The 22,442-nt window shown below is 40.2% G+C and overlaps 1 protein-coding gene across 1 annotated transcript in view; it reads left to right on the forward strand.

Moving 5' to 3' along the window:
- The window catches only part of C9 (complement C9), a 31,097-nt gene that overhangs the window by 5,405 nt on the left and 3,250 nt on the right, over nucleotides 1-22,442 (forward strand). Inside the window, exons 2-9 of the mRNA XM_070411794.1 lie at nucleotides 2,794-2,899; nucleotides 3,297-3,441; nucleotides 3,685-3,832; nucleotides 9,488-9,626; nucleotides 13,324-13,632; nucleotides 18,076-18,316; nucleotides 19,855-19,980; nucleotides 21,681-21,859. Coding sequence (XP_070267895.1) covers nucleotides 2,794-2,899; nucleotides 3,297-3,441; nucleotides 3,685-3,832; nucleotides 9,488-9,626; nucleotides 13,324-13,632; nucleotides 18,076-18,316; nucleotides 19,855-19,980; nucleotides 21,681-21,859 — 1,393 coding nt within the window. The remainder of the gene's footprint in view (nucleotides 1-2,793; nucleotides 2,900-3,296; nucleotides 3,442-3,684; nucleotides 3,833-9,487; nucleotides 9,627-13,323; nucleotides 13,633-18,075; nucleotides 18,317-19,854; nucleotides 19,981-21,680; nucleotides 21,860-22,442) is intronic.

Raw genomic sequence — 22,442 nt, forward strand, 5'->3', positions numbered from 1 at the left:
CTTACAGTTCTGCAGATCAGAAGTCTGAAGTGGGTCTCACTGGGCTAAAATCAAGACACCAGTGGCGCTATGTTTCCTTCTGGAGGCTCTAGGGGAGAATTCATTCTCTTGCTTCTTCCAGCTCCTAGAAACTGCCTCTATTTCTTGGCTCATGGCCTCTATCCATCCTCAGAGCCAGCAACAGCTGGTGAAGACCCTTTTCATGTTTTGAATTTCACCTGCCTCCTCTTCTGTCTTCACATCTCTCTCAACCAGTCTTCTGCTCTTGAGCTCACGTGATTGGAATGGGCCCACCTAAATAATACAGAACAATCTAATTTTAATCACATCTGCAAAGTCCCTCTTCCATGTAAAGTAACATACAGTATTCACAAATTCTGGGGATTAGGACATGGACATCTTTGGGATCATTAACCTGCCTATCACACCATGTTGGAAAATTTGAACTTTATCTTAAAAGTAAAGGGAAGTTACTGAAAGGTTTTCAGTAGGGAAATGGTGAGATCAACTTTGCATTTTTAAAAAATCCCTCTGGATGATTTATGGATACTGGATTAGAAAGAAACTATTGTCACCTGGGAGAATGTAATGATAGTGTAGACCAGAGAAATGTCTACACTAGACGGAGTTGAGGGATTGATAGATTTGACAATTACTTAGGAGACTGTACTAGTAAACAGCAGGCTTCCATGGTTGGTTAGATATGGGAGATGAGCATGGGGGATGCTGAGAAAGACAAGCAACACCCAAGTCTCTAGTTAGGATGACTTCTTAAGTGGAAGTGCTGTTTACTAAAATGACAAATGCTGGGGGAGGAACAGCTTCGGACAAGAGGAAAAATAAAGAATTTGTTTTGGGATGTATTGAGTTCTATGAGCCACAAAGACATTTAAGTGCAGATGTCCAATTGAGAATTATATCCAAGCATTTAAAATTCAGAAAAGATGTGTAGACTGCAGACTTATCTCTGGTAGTCATTAGCATACACATGGAAATCAAAGCCCTGGAAAATGTGTAGAGAGGGGAAAAATCCAAGGACAGGACCTTGAAGAAAAACAGCATTGCAGAGACTATCAAAGGAGGAAGAATCTGCATAGGAAAGTTGGAGAACAGGGCAGAGGAGAAAGAAGAAATCAAAGGAGTCTAGTATCATTCAGTCCAAGGGAAGGGAGTGTCTTAAACACCAAAAGTGGTCAACTGCCTTGATCTCTGGGAAGAAGTCAACAAGATAAAGACTGAAAGGAACCAAGTGACCACCTGGAAGTCACTGTTGACCTTGGCAAGAGTAGTGTCATTGAAATGGGAGGGTTGAGCAGTGATTGGGAAATAAGGAACAAGAGACCAGGGTGCAAACTACTTCTTCAAGAAAGTTGACTAAGAAGATTAGAGAATTTGAGAGGTAGCTAGAGGGTCATATAGGATTGAAGGAGGAGATGAGACTTTTTTGTTGTTGTTGAGAGAGAAACATAAATGTGTTTATAGAAATTTATTTTTTTTTAAAGAGAATCCTTTTATTTTTTATTTTTTTAATGTATTTTATTGATTTTTTACAGAGAGGAAGGGAGAGGGATAGAGAGCCAGAAACATCGATGAGAGAGAAACATCGATCAACTGCCTCCTGCACACTCCCTACTGGGGATGTGCCCGCAACCACGGTACATGCCCTTGACCAGAATCGAACCTGAGAACCTTCAGTCCGCAGGCCAATGCTCTATCCACTGAGCCAAACCGGTCAGGGCTATAGAAATTTCTTTAAGGGTCACTGTGAAGGGAGATGGGGGTTGCTGAAAGGAAATGTAGAGTTCAGAGTGTTCCATTTGCTCATTCATCTGCTTGGACACAAATGAAAAAAGAGCTGGAAATGAGGGAGAGGTTTAAATGGAGGAGATATTCCATGGATCAAGGTCTCAAAGAGGAGCTGGGGTCTAGAGCTTGTGTAGAGGGATGAGTTTGACCTTGTCATGCCCCTGGAGTAAGAGGCTACACTATACAAGGAATAGGTATCAGCTGAGGAGCATGTAGGCAGAAAGTTGATAAGATTCTTATTTGGTGGCTTCTGTTTGCCCCCCCCCCCCAACCCCCGGCCCCTTTTTTTCTTCCTGTCATGAATGAGACGTGATGTTACAACCAGAAGAGTTCCAAATGGTAAACCAAGAGACAGAGGAAAGTTCAAGGCCAGAAAAACACTGCTGAGCTTTGGGCCTGGGGAAGGAAGGGAAGTCTGTAAGTGCCAGAATAGATGATGTTGAAATGCAGAAAGATGAGGAATGAGTTCTGAAGGGGAATGTGAAGTGGCAAGGCTTCCAGTTTGGGAGATGCAGAATGCAGGGGTGGGAAAGCCTGGTTTATGAGGCGCTTGCTTACGGCGTGGCCCAGCCGGCTGGCTCAAACTTGCAGGAGACCCAGGCAACTCCAGGCTTTGCCAGACTGTCTGGGGGATACAAAGTGAAACAAGGTATGTCCTTCAGTGGATTCATAAACTAGTTGGAAATATAAGGCTAATGGATGTAAGACTCCTAGCAGGATGCCTGACAAGTTTTGCTCCCATCGTCCTCATTTTTGTTGTTGCTAGGTTGAAAGTTAAATTACAATTCAGTACAAAAATTAAACAAAAAATATGAGTTGAAAATACAAAATGGTATGTGATCAAGTGATTGCGCAATGAGAGACATAATAAAAGGCGAGCAGTATAATTTGGAAAGGAGAAATAGTCAATAAATTACACTGCCTTGTGAAGACTTCTTGGAAACAGGCATGCGTAAGGGCCGTAGGTTGACATGTTTGTTGTCTTAGTTCTTACCCAGAGCCAGGACAAAGCACCTGCACTCCATCGCCCATAGACTGCAGATTAAGCGCCTGGAGCAAATGGTCGCCATGTGACCCTTGCCTAAAACAAAAGGTAAGCCTCCAGTGCTCTTCCCTGCTGACATCCCCAGATGGGAGCTATATGGCCAGCATCTCGGGGGAAATGACTACAAGGCAGGGAGCTTCCAATCAAGTTGCAAACTGAGAAGAAAAGACAAACATGTAAATGCATGTGGGTCACCTTGCTGGGTGATCTGAACGCTGCATGCACACTGAACGAGTGTCATGAGGAACCATCTTTTGTAGCAGAGACGTCGGTCCTAGAATGTGCGATGTTCCTTTCAATAACGTTAGTGACTGCTTTTATGGCTCCCATCTGAAAATCACAGGCTCATGTGGGTTTGGAGGGCCGCAGTGGTATGGGTGCAACTTCAGATCATAATCCCGTTTTGGAATGAGACATTTTAACGTTTCCAACTGGTTTTGTGCAGTTTCGTTCAAGGAGCGTTGTGGTCTTTGGACAATTTAACGGGCGAAGGTGCTTGGCCAATCTGGGAGACCGCCAACACTGTGTGCCCACTGAGGACTGCGAAGATGCGGAAGATGACTGTGGAAATGACTTCCAATGTGGTACAGGTAATCCTTGCGCTCTGGCTGCTCCTGATGGGTCTCTGCTCGCACTCGTGGGTGAAAAGAAAGAAACACATGTCTAAGCGCTCGTATTTCCACGTGTGAGAGGGGCGCCCAAATGGCCATCTATATATTCTGGGCATTCGGTAGTCACATGTATGTGTGCCCTGCCCGCCAGCGTGAAATTGCACCTGGGACCTTCGGAGGGAGGAATGCTGGCATCAGTGTCTCTCCTGATTCTCGTTGCAGGCAGGTGCATAAAGAGGCGGCTTCTGTGCAATGGGGACAATGACTGCGGAGACTACTCCGATGAGGATGATTGTGAAAATGAGCCCCGTAAACCCTGCCGTGACAGAGTGGTGGAAGAGTCCGAGATGGGGCGAACAGCTGGCTACGGGTCAGTACTCCACTTGAATGTTCTGGAAGAAGATGAGTGAAAATAACCTCCATCTCTCCTGCATGCTAAAGTGGTACAGGGCATTCATTGGCAGGAAGAATAGCCTGTGGGGCTCTGTTCTGCTTGAATTATGTTTGAGCTTGAAAGAGGATAGGACGGTGCTGAATAAGTATCTCAAGGACAGACTTCCTGACCTCAGCAGGTATCTGTAGAAGGGACTAGGTTATCACAACATTTGGTGATGACTTCTGAGTCCGGTAGAAAATAAAATACCTAGTTTAGGAACCTCTGGAAGACCATGGCGATGTTGAAATGACATGTTAGCATTTAAAATTGAATTGCCAGTAGTAGGTCTGGGAATTCCATTCAAACGTTTGAATTACCAGGAAAACTATCTTCCATTGGGCCTTCTCCTGGATCTGAACCTGGTTAGAAATTCTCAGGAGGCTCCAGCATTCTGGAGTTGACCCAGGAGGAATAGGACAGAGAAAACCATTCTAATGACAACTGATGATGGTGTTGGGACTATGGTTCTCATTACAGAGCTGAAATTTCACTCACTTTCCATATAAAATATCTTGCTAGGTGAACTCTGATGAAAAGTCTTGGGCAGTTTAGGACCCAGAGTTATGCAGAATAAGGTAGATGTCATTTGCAGAGATCTGTGTTCTGGGAGTTGGGGAAATGATACCGGCCTGAGCTGCTATTCAGTTCTGTTCCTGCAGTCAGAGGACATCCCCCGGATGTCCACAGCGTAGTCTCCATGCATTGTTCTGAGCAGTACAGCTACTCTGGGTGGCTTTGTTGTCAAATTATCCTCAACAGAGACATAGCTCCTCCCCATCCAGTAGTATATTGACAGAGATGGCACCTGGCTCTCTTTCATCCCCTGAAAGCAATGTGTCTCTTCATTCTCATAATCCCAGTGCCTGGTTTATAGTAGGTGCTTAACAAATACCACTGGGTGGATACATAGCTGACTAAATTAACTAATGAAAATAAGTGCTTTCTAAAATATTATCAATTGGCATCAGGTAAGACAGAAACTGAGTCCCTAGCAAGACATTCAGGTTCAAGACTCCAGTCCTGGAAATGGAGATGGGGAGAGGAAAGAAGAAGGGGGCAATGGTAAGAGCAAGGTTAATAGCGGGACTAAGGTAGCGATTCTCAGCCAGAGGTGACAAGTGGCAGTGTCTGAAGACCATTTCGATGGTCACAACTGTTGGGTGTTAGGATGGGGGCTTTCGGGAGTGACATCCAGTCGGCAGAGGCCCTACAATGCACAGGACAGCCAGGCCCCAAATGTCTGTAGTACTGGGGTTGAGAATCCCTACACTAAGAAACTGGATGGTTCCTGAGACTTCTGTAAAAATGGAGATGTCTTCTCTCTCTAAGTCAGAGGAAACTTCCACATCTTCAATCACAGAAGAGAAAAATTCCAGAATAATAAGTCAGGCACCAGATGAAGCATTTCATATCTCTTTTATTCGCTTTATAAAAACTTGCCAAGCAAGCAGCATTCAAATATCACTCACAGAGCCTTTGGCCCTAAGCCTAAAGGTAGGAATTTTGAATCTAATGGATGGTCTAGGGTTCCAAACTCAGCAGGCCCTCTTAATAATTGGCGGAAATGGTATGGGAGTCAGCCAAAACCTCATAACCAGATCACTGCATGCTCCAGTGAGTTCTGACTCTTCCTGATGCTTTCCTCAGGGAGAGACTGGGAGTGGTGAAAGCCTAATATTACTTTATTTTGCTTTCCACGGGATCCAAGAAACAGTTTTCTCCCTAATCTAAATAAAAAGGCTTGAAGCAGGGAATGACATATGTTATGTATTCTCACTTCATGCAAATTTACATCATGTCTTATAGGAAAAGGCTACAGAAATCTTGGCCCATTTAGCTGAAAAACAATTATTTATAATTCTTTGGTTTCCTTTGTTCGGGGAAAAGATAATTTGTTATATTGCATTTGCCAAGGAGTTTCACATTGAGGTATCCCAGAGAGCTGGCTGGATCTCCTTAAATACCTCATGCTTTACCACAGTCAGGGGTGATGACAGGGAACATAAACCTTTATTTTTCCACCATGCCACTTACCTTTTTCTTCTCCCCACATGGCCATTTCCACAACATCACCTCTCCTACTTCACTACAAAGCCCACAAGTTGACACCCTAACTTCAAACAAAACTAATGTTAGACAATGAAACTCAAGCATTATTTATTACCTAAATATTTAAATTAAGAATGTAGAAGAGTAGTATACATTAGTAATTCATATTAAGAGGAGGTTTCAAAATAACATTCTTTATTATATTTATTATATTCTTCCATACGATTAATATTACATATTTATTTACTATACATCTCCATTACTCTAATGCAGGGCTATGGCACTACATTGATCTAGAGCAGGGGTCCTCAAACTACGGCCCGCGGGCCACATGCAAATACAAATATTGCATTTGTTCCCGTTTTGTTTTTTTACTTCAAAATAAGATATGTGCAGTGTGCATAGGAATTTGTTCATAGTTTTTTTTTTAAACTATAGTCCAGCCCTCCAACAGTCTGAGGGACAGTGAACTGGCCCCCTGTTTAAAAAGTTTGAGGACCCCTGATCTAGAGGTACTAGACATAAACATTCTAACCATAGCAAAATGCTTATAAGCTGCTCCTACACCGTCCAGTCTCAAAAACTTCAACAAGTCTTATCAACAGTCCTATCCAGTCAGGTTATTTTACACATGAAAGTCATAAGTACTCATAATAATTAATTTAGGCTTTTTTTTTTTTTTTTTTTACATTTGAAGGATTTATTTATTTATTTATTTAGACTCTCATTTAAATTCTTATGCCAGGAGAATTGACTTGCACAAATGTTTCAGCCTCTTGTCTTATAGGCGTCTGAGATTCTCCAGAAATGTTTAGGAAAATCCCCAACCCATCTTGCATTCATTGAAAAATACATAAATCCAAACCAGCTGCAAATGATGTACAACATGCAAAGGATTACTTTTTCTGTGTGATCTTAGAATAACACCACTTCAGTGGAGGGGCTTTCTCTTCAGATCACCTGGTAGACTGGAGCTGCCCGTGGTCCTAGATGCAGGTGTGAAAACAGGCATCTCTAAGTGCTGCCAAAGAACACATGTCTTTTTATTTCCCAGGCAATGACATTCGATCCGTGAGAGGTTTTCATGTTTCTTGGCAGAAAGAAATTGGCTTATTCTAGACTAGACTGGCTGTCTCTGTAGTAGTGGAACCAAGTCAAAAGTTTTGAAACATTTCTTCCTTAGCTGTGCTTTTGGACCATGGAGCAGCTTCATTGTAACTTTCCAGATGAATCCAGTCAACTTTCTGATCTGTAAATCAATAACCTTCAAACCGGGATTTGGGTACCATGGGGTACAAAAGGGTTTTCCAACGGGGAGGGAGACTAGTACATTTTAAGATAATAGTTTCCTCAACTGTTACTTATTTCATCAATCTAACTCTTGGTAAGTTCTCAATTCTATATGTACATATTTGTCATAAAATTGATAACCTTGATGACTCTGTGGCATTCCAGTTGTCAAGCCCATTCTCCTTGCCCACCTCCCCTTTTACAATCATCCAACTCCCATCACCCATTTCACATTTTATAATGGGGTGGAAAAAACAACTCCAAACGTTAACACTCAATTGGACTCTATCTAGCACTTTGTAAGTCAAGTGGTCTCCAATTCTTTTTAGTAGCAACATTAAAAATATCCTAATCAATCGTCAGAGAATGGATTATAAAAATAATTTTTGATGAGAGAGTAGCATGTTATGAAAAAAAAGTCTTGGCCTAAAACCCAGAAGATCAAAGAACTGCCCTATGAAGTTTGGCTCAGTGTATGGAGTGTCAACCCATGGACTGAAGGGTCCTGAGTTCAATTTTGGTCCAAGGGCACGTACCTCAGTTGCAGGATCAGTTCCCAGCCCTAGTCAGGGCTTGTGTGGGAGGCAACCAATCAATGTGTCTTTCACATCAATGGTTCTCTCTGTCTCTCCCCTTCCTTCCACTCTCTCTAAAAGAAAAAAAAAAAAGATTAAAGAACTGACTGACATTGCTATGGCAACCTTTCTACTATTCTCTACTTTTTTATGTCAGTCAAGTTTCTTGACATTTACCTCTATAAAAATAAAGTGATAATAAAATTGATACTGAGCCTCATCTGTTTTCTAGCAAAGCAATAAGTAATATTCATCCATAAAGTGAGAAATGGTTCATTTTAACTATATTGTCAGCCTTGAGCAAGATATTCCTGGATTAGTTTCTTAATTTGCCTTCCACTAACATTGAGCTATACTGTTAATTTTCTTTGTAGATTCAAAGCTTATTAAGAATGTGCTGTTTATATAAAGATGTTGTTTTTAACTAATCCACTTGCAGTAGGATAACCTTTTGATTATTATTATTTATTATTTTTGCACTAGCAATGGGTTTATAGTAAGCCATCCATACCCTTTGATAAAACGCTCTTGGAACCATTGTCTGAACTTGTAAGCCAGCTCATGGAAGTTGGGAATGTGGTCTAGAGAAATGGAAGAGTTTATGCTCTTGTGCCAAGCTAAGTATAGATGTGAGGCTCAAACCCACTTGGGCCTCCTTGGCCCGGGACCATTTATTCCAGGTACAGCTTAGACAGCAATGACTGTTCCTCCAATTAACAGAGGTGAACTTCACAAAGAATGAACTGCTTCCTGTTCATACATTGTTTTTAGGTCTACAAATCAAACTCAACTTTTTAAAAGCTAAACAGGATTCCTATTTCTGAATTCTAGTTTGCCAAATGAAAATATTTTTCTTGGAGAAAAAAGTAGAACTTCTGAGAATGCCTTGCCAGGATGCTGAAATTTTGGGGTTCCTCTTGGAAACAAAGAAATAATAATATAAACCTGGAGGGAATGAGGTTCTTGATAGACAGTGAAACAACTGGAGGAAAAGGCTTAGGTTAAAAGAGAATGTGGAGTGGAAGAGCCCCAACGGTGATTCACAAGTTAAAAATTACATGTATATGTTATACTGCCCCCCTGAGGTGCTGTGTTCTCAAATAATTTAAATATGTGAATTACAGCATTGGCTCTTAGTTCACTAAGGGAGGTTAGCTAAGAGTTACAGCGATGAAGTTAAGACTCTAGGCTCCGGATTTATTGCATTTCTTTATTTAATATATTTTTATTGATTTCAGAGAGGAAGGGAGAGGTAGAGAGAGAAACATCAATGATTAGAGAGAATCATGTATCGGCTGCCTCCTGCACACCCCACACGGGGGATCGAGCCCACGACCCAGGAACGTGCCCTGACTGTGAATCGAAGAACCATGACCTCCTGGTTCATAGGTTGATGCTCAACCACTGAGCCACGCCAGCTGGGCTATTGCCTGCCTTTCATTGTGCTCTCCACAGTCTCCTAGTTGCCTAAAAGTCTACACGGCCTATGAGGTATGCTGTCTGCCAGAAACATAGAGCAGAGGTGAGCGGGCTTTTGCTTCTGTTCCTGAATATATCCCACACATATTAGGTGATGAGGACATGAGCAGAAGCTCTCTCTTTCCCCCGCTACAAAAGGCTGCCTCGCGCTAGCTTCTGGAATCTCCCTACCTGATGTTCCTGTGTTCATCCTCAGGATCAACATCTTAGGGATGGTTCCCCTAACCACGCCCTTCGACAACGAGTTCTACAATGGACTGTGTGACCGAGTTCGGGATGGAAACACCTTGACCTACTACCGTAAACCCTGGAATGTGGCTACTCTGGTCTATGAAGTAAGTCTCCCCAGAAGAAAACACATTGTTCCCCTCTTAGTGGAAAGCTGTTTCAATAAGTCTAATACTAAATAATGTGAAAAATTCAGTAGAATAAGAATTTAATGTAAATATAAGATTGGCTTGAAGAAGAGGATTTATATCTTGGATCTCTTTAGAAAATGTACAGTAATCTATAATCAACCCTCAGTAACATGGGCCTGCCTAGTGATAAGAGTTTTGGCAAATACCTAGACTCTATAAAAAGAATCATCTAAGGTTCTGATAAAACTGAAAACTTAATTAGTGCTACTTAACTGCTGAGTACACTGCTTTCATGCTATTTAAGGTTGGTTTTTTGCTAGCCTATTAATGAAAACTTTTCGCTTGTTTCCCTTCACTATTCCCTTTTGTAAAGCCTGCTTGACTAATGTGAGTGGCTATTTTCACTTACCTCAAACCCCCCTGGCTCTTGTGAAACTATTTCTCAAAGTAATTTTTACTTTACAAAATGCCACTCCAAACTCACCACCTCCCTGAATTCTTTTGAACCATCTACAAATTGGACCCATTCAAAGGATTAATATTTACCACCTTTAGCTATACCTTCTTTGGTCTAAGCAAGATCTAATAAAGAATATAATTAGCTTATTCTAAACCAGGAGCTAAAATCTGTTTCTTTCAATAGTCCCATTGGTGACAAAGTCCTTTTTTATTGTTGTCTCTCCTACCAGTTCGAGAAACATATATACTTTTTAAAAAGTGTAGTTAAGAGTCCTTTTATTTCTATCAATGTTGGAAATCAATCCCTACCCATTGTAGTCTAAAAGATCATGTTCTCCCATGAATGCTAAAAGTTGTAATGTCTGGACTATTTGGCATTTTTCTCACATGTGACCACATTGTCATACTTCTTGTTCCTGTAATTTCAGAAGAGAATCAGTTTCCCACAAATCTCAGGGAACATTTTGAATTATTGATCTTTTTCCATCTTGCCAGGTGTACCCTCTTTAAAAGCACATTTTTTGGAAAGAAAAGTGATAATCTTTTTAGAAAGTATTATATGTTCTACTTTCTTAAAAACAATATACAAAGATAAGGTAACCTTTGTCATTGCTGATGGAAGAAGGGTTGTTGTTGTGTTTTATTTCATTTTGTTTTGTTAGTTCTCAAGTATACATCATACACTTTTCTTGTCTTAGTTACTATAACCAAACTCTTGGCTTCCCTATAGAGGTAGTAACTGGTGAGGGCCGGAAAGTTGCCCGGGACAGATCTTAAAGCTACATTTGGAGAGTAAGCCCCTGTTTTTCCTTATGTACAACCCTGGGCACAGATGTGCTTCCTCATTCGATTGTTTTGAGTTTTACAAGGGAGATGTGGTCTTTCCATGTATATTACTTACACCCCCTCTCCCAGTGGAGTTAGGAGAGGCATTCTATAATCAAGCACATCAATCTTTCCACAGAAGAACTAACCCATGTTCACACAAAGTGGGAGAAGTGAAGACCATAAGTAACTACTTATAAGCTCAGATCAGATTAATTCATCCAAATGAGTTTTGGCATCAAGGTCATAAAAAGCAGGTAGGGATTGTGGACCTGAATATTTATTTGGTGCCTTCGGAGGAAGAGTGCTGATGGAATTGTTGTTATAAGGCTTGCTAAAGTCTCCCATTCAAGGGTGCTACTACTGTTGGTGCCCCCTTATTCTAATCGTTATGGTCTTAGAAAATACATAGCTGAGCTTGTTTGCAGTCAATAAATATTAGTTATATTGGATCTGCTTATTAAATTGAATAAATATTTATGAGCATCTACTATGTGCCAGTCAGTTTACTAACTAGTGACTCTATAGTAGCATTTGGATAAGACATACATGGTCCCTGACTCCCCCCTGGAGTTTACCATCTGAAGGCCTATTAAATAAGCAATTATAAAAGAGGAGGCATTTTCATTTTGTTTTATTTTAAAAGAAGAGTCATGAAAGCTTATAGAAAATGGATTTGTTCATCTGTGGAGTCAGGAAAGTCCTCTCTGATGTTTAAGTTAAGATTTGAAATAGGTGTAAGAACTAAGCAGGGGAAGTGGTAAAATGGGCATATGTGTGAGAGAATGTTGTATCAGTATGCAATGTTGATGTTATGGGAGGATGGGCAGGTTGTATTAGAGAACATTCTAGAAAGTATAAAAGAGCCCTGTGGTGGGAAGACGTATAGGCTGTAGAAAGCTTGAGTACAGTAAGGAGAGATTGACTTGGAAGAAGTCTAGTTCAAATTTGATCTTCCAGGCAGAGGGAAGACTGAAATATGTTAAGCAGGGAACTAACTTGGTTAGGTTACTCTTCCCCCTTCCACTGAATAATTTTCCCAGCATGCCTTGTTTTAAAGAAAATTACATGCATTTTTGTCTTTCTCCACTAGATGGTAACTTTAGGTTTCCTGTGTTTGTCTGTTCAGTCTCCTGTACCAAAGACAGAGTAACTTAGAAACCACAGAAATGTATTTCTCACAGTCCTGGAGGCTGGCAGTTTGAGATAAAAGTGCTAGCACGCTCACGTTAGGACCCTCTTCTGGGTCACAGATCTCTTGCTGTGTTTGCACATGATGGAAGGGGAGGGAGCTCTGTGGGGCTACTTTTATAAGAGCACTAATCCCACTCATGAAGGCACCTCTCTAAGGCCCCACCTCCTACAACCATTACATTGAGCATTAGGATTTTAACATATGGGTGGGGTGGGGGTAGAACATTCCAACCCTGTGCAGAACAGTGGCCCAATGCATGCTACTGAATCTAATCTATGCCACTGACAAGAGATGGGTGTCTCCTTCCCAGATGAGTGTTACAAGGACCTCTGGAAAGAGCTTAGCCATTGAGAGTAGCAATCTTTCCATTGATACCTGAGCATAGACGTCTTGGCAAAGAATATTTTATTGGAAAGTTTTAATTTTTAAGTAGGTTGTTTAGTTCCGGATTTTTTTTCCATGCAAAAAATGAATGTGGGGGTTGGGGAGCAATCCAAGTGTCCAACAGCTCAATAAATTATGCAAGGAAAAATGCTCCCTCCCCACATTCCCATTCATGGTTGTCCTTCTCAAGGGCAAACTCTCTCTCTATGGTTTGTCTATCTTTCCAATAATTGCCCATGTGCAAATGTATATATTGGTTTTTACTAATTTTACAGGCAGTAGCATGTAAAGGTGACAAGGCAGTTCAAGTCTCAAGTCCCAGCCTCTCTACTTAAATTAATTAACATGTGCAAAATACACAAAATAGGTCCTGGCCCATAAGCCATCCAGAAGTGTTAGCTTTTATCATTTCTTATTTTCTTTTTTTTATACACAAGTGGAAGTATATTGTGCATCTTTCATGGAACTTGCTTTTTAATTATTAATATATTAACTTTTGAAAGCTTGCTATGTTCTAAAACTTCCATTTGCATTATTTAATTGAATCCTCACAACCACCTTTGGGCTAGCTGTGGTGAGCACCTCTGTTTCACAGACTAGGAATCAGACTAGGCAGACAGAGGTTATTGTAATGTCCTCCAAGACATGGAGCTTGTATTTGAACCCCAGCAATCTCATCTCAGGGACTTTATTTTCACCGCCTTTAAAGGCTCTACTGCCTTTCCAATAATTATGGGGGAGGGGGGTCTTTGTTTATTTTGGATGGTTTTTGTATGCTGTTTATAACAACACTTTGTTATTCTCATTTAGACCAGAGTTGATAAAAATTTAAGAACGGAACATTATGAAGAACAGTTTAAAGCATTCCAATCAGTTGTTCGAGAGTCAACATCAAACTTTAATGCAGATATATCTCTAAAATACACACCAACTGAAAAACTTGGGAAGCGTAAAAGTCTTCCTGAGGGAAGGCCATCGCAAAGCGGACGTGGCAATCCTTCTACAGAAGAAGACTCCCTAGTGCCTGATGTTTCCCAAGAAAGTGTTGGTGGCTCGTTCCGATTTAGGTATTCCAAAAATGAAACTTACCAACGGTTTTTGTCATATTCTTCTAAGAAGGTAAGACTGAACACTTCATATAGAGAATGTAATGGGATATTTTTCAAACTAACCAAACCCCCTCTTTTAAGTTTATATGTTTAGAGCCTATAAGAGAGAGAAAGAATTAATACTCAACAAATCCTCCAGTAAGTTACCAAAATGTCAGGAAGAAGAATGGTAACCAGAGAAAAATGCCATATAGGATCTTTAGTAATAGTAAGAGATGTTTGCTGGTAGTAGACAGAGAACAAATGTATTAAGAACTCAGAGCATACTTTTTGACTGAGATTATAATAATAGACTGCTCAATTTATACTAGTACTATCTTCAGGCTCCTGTAACAACATACCAGAGACAGAATAACTTAGAAACAAATTACTGCATACTTTGGTAATTCATTGCAATGCCTAGGATATTGACCATGTACTTACTATAAAGTGTGTCTCTAAAGTTATAAATGCCATAAAATTGTACACATTGCATATGAAATTAGTCTGTTTACTTTGTAATCGTACCTTTAATTTTAGATTTTGAAAATGTGTTTGTCTTTAATATTTAAACCAGGTTTCAAAGTTTGTGTCATTATCCAGGTGACAGGCTGGAGTGCAGTGGCTTGGCTGGCCTGGGCCTCCCTCTTTCTTTGCTGGGGGGCGAGTCCAGCTCTGTGAGGGGCAGTCTGCCTATCTGATCACCCCTAACTGCTCGCCTGCCTATCTGATCACCCCTAACTGCTTGCTGGAGGGTGGGGTAATATACTTTCTATAATCAGTATGGTACTTATAAAATGCTCATTCTTCCTCTATGGATATCACAATCATCTATTTAGATACCCTTCTCCCACTTTTAGTAGTTATGCCTAATGATATAATCCTATATAATAAAAGGCCAGAGGCGTCACGACCTGAACGACCAGAGACCAGACCACTACAGCCCCTTGCAGGGCTGGCTCTGCCCCCAAGCAAGCGGTTAGGGGCAATCAGGCAGGCAGGCAGAGTGGTTAGGGGTGATCAGGTAGGCAGACCAGCAGTTAGGAGTGATCAGGTAGGCAGGCAAGTGGTTAGGGGTGATCAGGTAGGCAGACGGCCCCTCGCAGAGCTGGCCCCGCCCCCCAGCAAAGAAAGAGGGAGGCCCAGACCAGCCAAGCCATTGCACTCCAGCCTACCACCTGCAGAGGGAGGCCACCAGTGGCAGGGGAGGGTGGGCAGTGCTGCACAGATGGCAAGCAGTGGCAGTGGCAGGGGTGGGGCCAGCAGCCTGCAGCCGGGGGAAGGAAAGCCCCGATAGGCCCTGATCTCAGGCCAGGCCTAGGGACCCTACCCAAGGGGTCCCAGATTGTGAGAGGGTGCAGGCCAGGCTGAGGGACCCCCCCAAGTGCAGAATTTTCATGCACTGGGCCTCTAGTAGTTTTATATGGTTCTGTATATTGCCTATATATTCACAAGAATACCCACCTAAAATGTGAAGTTGGAAAACCCTTTAAATCATTCAACAAATATCTATTTGTACATTTACTATGTGGCCAAGAACTGCTCCAGGTGCTTAAAATCCATTTGTGAACCAAACTAACAAAGAGTCCTAGTCCTGACCTCGTGGACGGAACAAAAATCAGCAGGGTAAGATAGACAAAAAGAATAAACATGAGAGCAAAAAAAAAGGAAGCTATATAGTATTTAGAAAATGATAAGTGCTACAGAATAAAAGGAAAAATAGAGTCACATAATGGAAATCAGTAGTGTGAGACAGATGACAGTATTAAAAAGGAAGCTTCATTGAGGAGATAAGATCTGAGCAAAAATTTGAAGAGAGGACATAGCCAAATAGTTATATTTGGGATGACATAGCTGGCAGAAGGAAGTTTTAGAGACAAATCTCTAAGATGGGAACATACCTCCCCATTGGGTCAAAGAGAGCCAGAGGAGGAAAGGCTGGAGCAGTTGCCTGGGACCATACCATGAAGGATCTCAGCCTAATCTAGGCGTGTTTTTTTTCCTCTGAGGGACATAAGAGGTCATTTGAATATTTTTCATGGAAGACTGATAAACCTTAATATGTTTTAAATGATTGCTCTTGGTTCTCTATTAAGAAGAGATTAAGGGCAGAAGCAAGGTTTGTTAAAAAGCTATTGCAGGAATCCAGGTGAGAGATGATGGCAGTTCAAACAGGACAGTTGTATAGTCAAATATGACCAAGGTTTGGGGCCTGAGTGACTGGAAGGGTGGAGTTGCTATCAAATGCGATGGAGGTAGAGCAAGTTTGGAGGAGAACACTGGTGGTTACGTTTTAGTTAGATTAGAGATGAGATGTCTGTCAGACATCTAATTGGAGATGTCACGTAAGAAGTTAATGCCCTAGAGCCTTGCTATTAAAAGTGTGGTCCATGGCCCAGCAGCTTCTAAATCACTGGGAAACTAGAATTTCAGACTCTAACCCAGACCTACTGAATCAGAACTGCACTTTAACAAGATTCTCTAGGTGACTTGTTCATACCTTACAGTTTGAGAACTTCCCTAGAAGTAAGAAAAGAAACACTATCAAGGAGAAAAGAGTGATAAACTATGTCGAATATACTAATATGTCAAAGAAGATGAGGACCAGTGGCTTGAGCATTTTGAAGGTCATTGGTAACCTCAAAAAGGGAAGTTTTGTTGGGGTTGTAAGGGCAGCAGCATGACTAGATTAGATTTCAGAGAAACTGGGAAGAGAAGAATTGAAAACAGCCAGGATAGAAAACTCTTTAAGGGAATTTTGTTTCTAATGAAAACAAAGATATAGGTAGCAATGTTTGGACAAGTGAAGTCAAGAGTTTGTTTTTAAATTCCTGTAAGATAGAAGACACAACAGTGTGTTTGAATAGGAATGGCCCAAGGCTTACTTCTAAAATAATTTGAGCCAAAGGACATAACATCTTTCTGATAAGATATACTTCCTAATTTTAGCAACAATGCAAAGGAATCCAAATATGTTTTGTGCATCTTTGAGAGTCCACTGAAAGTTATTATGCAAGTTATCAGATGGAGAACTCATATGACTTACTATAGATATAGTAAAGTCTTTCAGGATTTTTGTTAGAGATTGAGTCAGCCACTATCACCTGCAGTTAGGCCATGCAGTGTGAACAATCATGCTTCTAGAACACAGAAAGTTTGGTGTGATGTTTGTATATACTGTTTTTAATTCCCATGTAATCAACATGTGCCAACCACAGTTACAGAAGGAGAATCTCAAAACAATCATCTGAAAAATCATGAGTGCCAATTGTAATTTAGTTTTGGCTGGCACGGTCTACTAGCATTGAATCACATAGTTCCTCACTGCCCTAGTGTCCTCCTAGACATTCAAGCCATCATTCCAAGGAACATTTAACTGTTGAGCTGTGTTCATCTGGTTTGAGATCCTTGTCTTACAATCGTGTCTATTCCATCTGTGTTTTCAAAGCTCAAGGGGACATAGTGGAAGGAAGAGGGAGACCTGAGACATAGGTTTTTAATACCAATCATTAGCATGGACTATTTGTGTCATTTGGGGCAAATAACTTGATACCTTTGGATCACAGTTTCTTCATCTGTAAAATAAAAAGATTGGGTTTCATATATACTATCTACATTTCCTTCCATTGTTAACATTTTTAAATCAACTTAATGAGTATAATTTGCACACAATCAAATGCAAAGATTTTAAGCACATAGTTCCATGAGTTTTGACTGTTGTATCCACATATCAACCACCTCCCCAAACAAAATATAGCACATTTCCAGGACCTCAAGAAAATTCCCTCATGCCCTTTGTGGTCAATTTCTTACCACCTGAGAGGTGACCAATGACCAAATTTCTCTGAACATAGCTTAATTTCACCTATTCCAGAACTTCATATAAACGGAACAATACAGTATATATTCTTTGTGTCTGACTTAATTCACTCAGTGTAATATTTTTTTACAGTGTAATATGTTGTTACATGTATCCATAGTTCATTTCTTTTTTTTTTTTTTTTTGCTAACTAGTTTTCCTTCATGTGAACATACTACAATTTGTTTACAATTCCCCTGTTTATGGACATTTTAATCATTTCCAATTTTAAGCTGTTCTAAAAGTCTTATACAGGTCTTTTTGTGGACAACTTTTTCATTGATCTTAGATAAATATGTAAAAATGGGATTTACTAGCCATAGGTTTGCTGTGTGTTTACTTTTATAAGAAACTATCAAACAGTTCTTCAAAGTGGTTACACCATTTTCCACTCCCACCACCAATGTATGAAAGGGTGCTAGCTGCTGCACATCTTCACCTACACTTGGCATTAATCGTATTTTAAGGTTGCCATGCTACTGGGTTAAAGTGATATCTTACAGTCACTCCTAAAAAAAAAATGTATTGCCTGTGGAAGTTTCAAATTTTGTGACTTTTGAATTTGAAATAATGGTGTTAAAACTCACATTTATTGTCTTCTCCTCCACAACAAAGGAAAAAATATTTCTGCACGTGAAAGGAGAAGTTGCCCTGGGAAGATTTGTGATGAGAAATCGGGACATCGTGCTGACATCAACTTTCTTGGATGATTTAAAATATCTGCCACCTACCTATGAAAAGGGGGAATATTTTGCATTTTTGGAAACTTATGGAACTCACTACAGTAGTTCTGGGTCTCTGGGAGGATTATATGAACTGATATATGTTTTGGATAAAGCTTCCATGGAAAAACACGGTATACCTAGAAGTAGAGCTCTAACTTCTGATACTGTTTTCTTCCTGTTGCTGGCCTCTGTCAGTGGTTATAGGCTTTAGAATAATGTAACCTGCTTCCTTCAGAGGACACTCTCCCTGCCCTTTGACACTGAAAGCCCTGTCACTCAGCAAACTGGCTTCAGACAAGATGCCTTGATCATGCACTAGTCAGCAGCTGAAATCGTATTGCAATGTAATGTTATTGGTAATCCTGCTTTAAGTGAAGAACTATTTAAAAGGTGAAAGAAAGTATGAGAGACATAATTTACACAACCTATTTCTTATTCAGTAGGCTGGTTCATTATGTGTATGATAATTATCGTCAAAGTATTCTTCAGCATTGTAAGGGAAATACTGATCTAAATTTTCTCTTCGGGAAAAGGGAAGAAGCAATGTTAACATCACATAAGTCTAACATCTTAAAGCAAGGGTGGAAAATTAGTTCTACGTTGTATGATGACAGTTCTAATCATTTGGTGGTAGTCGAATTGGGTCCATGTTGAGTAGGTTTCTGATCACACTTAAAATCACAGAAAGAAGGCCATGGTTGACCATCAGTGTTTGCCATATGTACAGGATAGGCCTCTGTGCTACATAATTGCCATCCTGGCCTAAAGGCTTTTATCTAAATCTTTTAAGAATAAAATAGAGGCAAAGGGACTATGTTAATAAGTTTTAATAACTAATTTTATAACTATGGCAAGTTATAATATTTCTTAAAGAGGTGATAGACGCCAGCATATTTCCTCTCTCTGTTCTAAAAATTGGGGTGAGTGTCTCTGAGGAAAGGAAGTATTGCCAAAAATCACTTCCGTGTCTCCTTCCCCGTAGTCTGTGGCAGTGTCAGGTGAAGAATGGGATGCACCTATGATAGTAAAGCCTGGCTATCTGTGATAGTGTCCACACCATTGGTAAACACTCTGTGAGTGAAATAAACATGATCCAGCCAGAACCAGTTGCTCCTAGTGCCTCAGTCTAGTTTGGGCAGGTAGAAGAAGCCTACCTGGAGGAGTGGAACAGGAGATGGCTTTGCTGATACTACTCAGGGCTTATGCCCGCAAGATAGTCCCTGAGCCCTGCCTGCTAAACTATTCTGATAGATATCACTGGGGGGTGGGCACAAGAGGACTGCGTTTTGAGTAAATTGAAAATCAGAAGAGAAAGGCTCAGCAGCAGTGATCAAAACACAAGGAACCCTTCAGGCTCAGAGTTCTTGGGTGAAAAAGCTCCAAGGACTGAAATTTAATCTTAGAACTATAACCACCCTAGAATGACCTAGATCCTCTTCAAATGAGGGGTGAATGTATATGCCCTTTGCCATTAAGTTGATAAGCAAAGTCAAAAGGAGGCCACTAGATTCACATACAAGGATGAAGCAGCACAGATAAGCCCTTGTGTTTGCATTCAGTAATAGTGTCTAGGAATCCAAGTATGTTTCTTAAAAAAGAGCAAAATTGGAATTTATATATGATCTTGATAGATACTATCTAATAATGTTCAACTAAATACATTAAACAGGTGTTGAACTAAGGGATGTCAAGAAATGCCTCGGGTTTCATGTGGACGTATCTGCGGATTTTGGAACTGAAATCAAAGTAAATCTTAATAAAGATGATTGTGTAAAGGGGGGTGAAGGTAAAGCTGGTAAGTATGGTCTAACTTATTAGGTCAAAAAATGGGGGGGGGGGGGGGGCGTGTCATGTCAATGAGCACTTCCCAGTCACTAGGAGCCCTCTTATTATCTAGCCTTCTTATACAAAAATACACACACACCCCACCACCACCACCACCACCACCACCACCACCACCACCACACCTAGAAGTGCTTAAAAACTATTTTATCTTTACAGTGTTTTCAAAACTGTTATAAACACAAGCAACCCACGGAGGTATACTCATCAGTGTCACCATTGTGCAGGTTGTGCAGTGCGCAGCTCTAGGGGGCGCCATTCATACCCTAGTCATTACAGATTTGTACATTTATGATGGCAATGGCAGAAGAATATCTTGAGAAAAAATTTTCTTTTATTCCCCTACTTTTCAGAAAGTTTCTGAATGGACTATTGATAGTACTATATGTATCCATTAAAAATGGAAAAGACCAAACTCTCTTTAACTCAACCTTCCACCCGATTTGAAATTTCTAATTCACCTTCACTCCATTGGTCAGGGGGTAGAAACTTCCAGTTATAAGATAGTACTCAGGGTGGAGGGGGCGGGGGAGAAAGGGTAATGTACAACACAGTGACTATATGCAGTTAACAATGCTGTATAGTATAATTGAAAGTTACAAAGAGAGTAGATACTAAAAGTTCTCATCACAAGAAAAAAAATGTTTTTATAACTATATGACATGATATGAGTTAAATTTATTATGATAATTTATGACAATTATATCGCAAAGCTGAGAAAAGAAATCCCTAATCCATCCTTAATATAAATCATTGCATAATCCTTTTAAAAATATAAATATTTTTAATATAAATACTACTTCTACTGCTAATCTTTAGCAGATTTTCAAGCATGGGCAGTGCTGGAATTCTCAATTTTTACTCTAATCAGAAATACAAAGCTTGAGACTCACCTTTAATGATGGTAGAGAAACAGAAAAGAGGAAAACCTGATATTTATTAAAGCATAGCAACCACTAACATGTGGCCATGATTGGAAGCCACTGATGAACTGAAAAGAAAGCTGAACTTGCCATCAAATGTCACCATTTCCATATTTGGCCCTTAAGCTAACTGCGTAATTTGGGACAAATCACTCCAATTCCCTGAGTCTCCATTTTCTCATCCATAAAAATGTGGAAGGATAAAAATCATCTTAAATTTTTTTTCTGGTTCAAAAAGTCCACAAATCTAAAAGATTTACAAAAGTTTGTTAAAAGAGGTTTAGCCTGGTGAGAGAGACTGAAGTGGGTAGGAATTTGGGATAGAAAGAAATTTTGCTTTTCACTTTATTCTTTTTTGAACCTTTGAATTTTTTTATAATATTAAAATTGTTCAAAGCAAACCAATATGACATATGATTATGAAAGTAAGTCTGCAACAAAAAATTATATTACATTTAAAGTTGTGTTTAGTTCCCACTTGTGCATATGCATAAGTGATAACCTTTGAATACCAACATATGTCAATCATGCTGTCATTTTTTTAAAAAAGGTGATTGACATCTACAAGTAGCTACTAGTAAAAATTGCCCTTGGAAATTTGGTGTGGAAAAGTTAGTAGTATTTATAGGTAAAATTCAATAAATGTATTAGACTATACGAAAAGGGTTCAATAAATATCAATTATCACAGAGTTAAAAATGCTTGACTTACATCCTCTGTCTATTCTCAGTAAACATCACCAAGGATGGCATCATAGATGATGTGATTTCATTCATAAATGGAGGAACCAAACAATATGCAGCCCAACTGAAAGAGAAGCTTCTCAGAGGAGTCAAAGCGGTTGATGTGATGGACTTTGTGAATTGGGCGTCTTCCTTAAGCGATGCTCCAGTGCTCACCAAGGAAAAGGTGAGGAATGTGTCCTCTCAGATAGAGGATTTTGTCATCCTCCTATTGAAGGTCACTGCTGGTTCAGATGAGCAGTTAGTTTCATCTGAAAGAGGTGTGACCATTCAAATGCACTCCCATCTCATCCCCTGGAAGAAGCATGGCATGGAAGGCACAAAGGGTGGCATTGGACCAACCCAGGCTGAGTTTGGGTCTCTGTCCCTCACGAGATGTATACTCTTTTCTGATTTCTGCAATACGAAATTCTCCAGGGCTCCAGGTTTATTTTAAGGATTTAATAAGACTGCAGGTCAAGAGCCTATAGCATAGACTGACACAAAATAGGTTTGGCTCAGTGGATAGAGCCTCGGCCTGCGAACCACAGGGTCTGGGTTTGATTCTGATCAAGGGCATGTACCTAGATTGCAGGCTCCTCCCTAGTTGGGGCCCAGGTCAGGGCTCATGCAGGAGGCAACCAATCGAAGTATCCTTCTCACATTGATGTTTCTCTCTGTCTTTCCCTCTCTCTTCCACACTCTCTAAAAATCAATGGAAAAATATCCTCAAGTGAGAAAGAAAGAAAGAAAGAAAGAAAGAGAGAGAG

Source organism: Myotis yumanensis, unplaced genomic scaffold (assembly GCF_028538775.1).
Source record: "Myotis yumanensis isolate MYYU_CA2020_CCGP unplaced genomic scaffold, mMyoYum1.0.hap1 SCAF_4, whole genome shotgun sequence".
Taxonomy (NCBI): Eukaryota; Metazoa; Chordata; class Mammalia; order Chiroptera; family Vespertilionidae; genus Myotis; species Myotis yumanensis.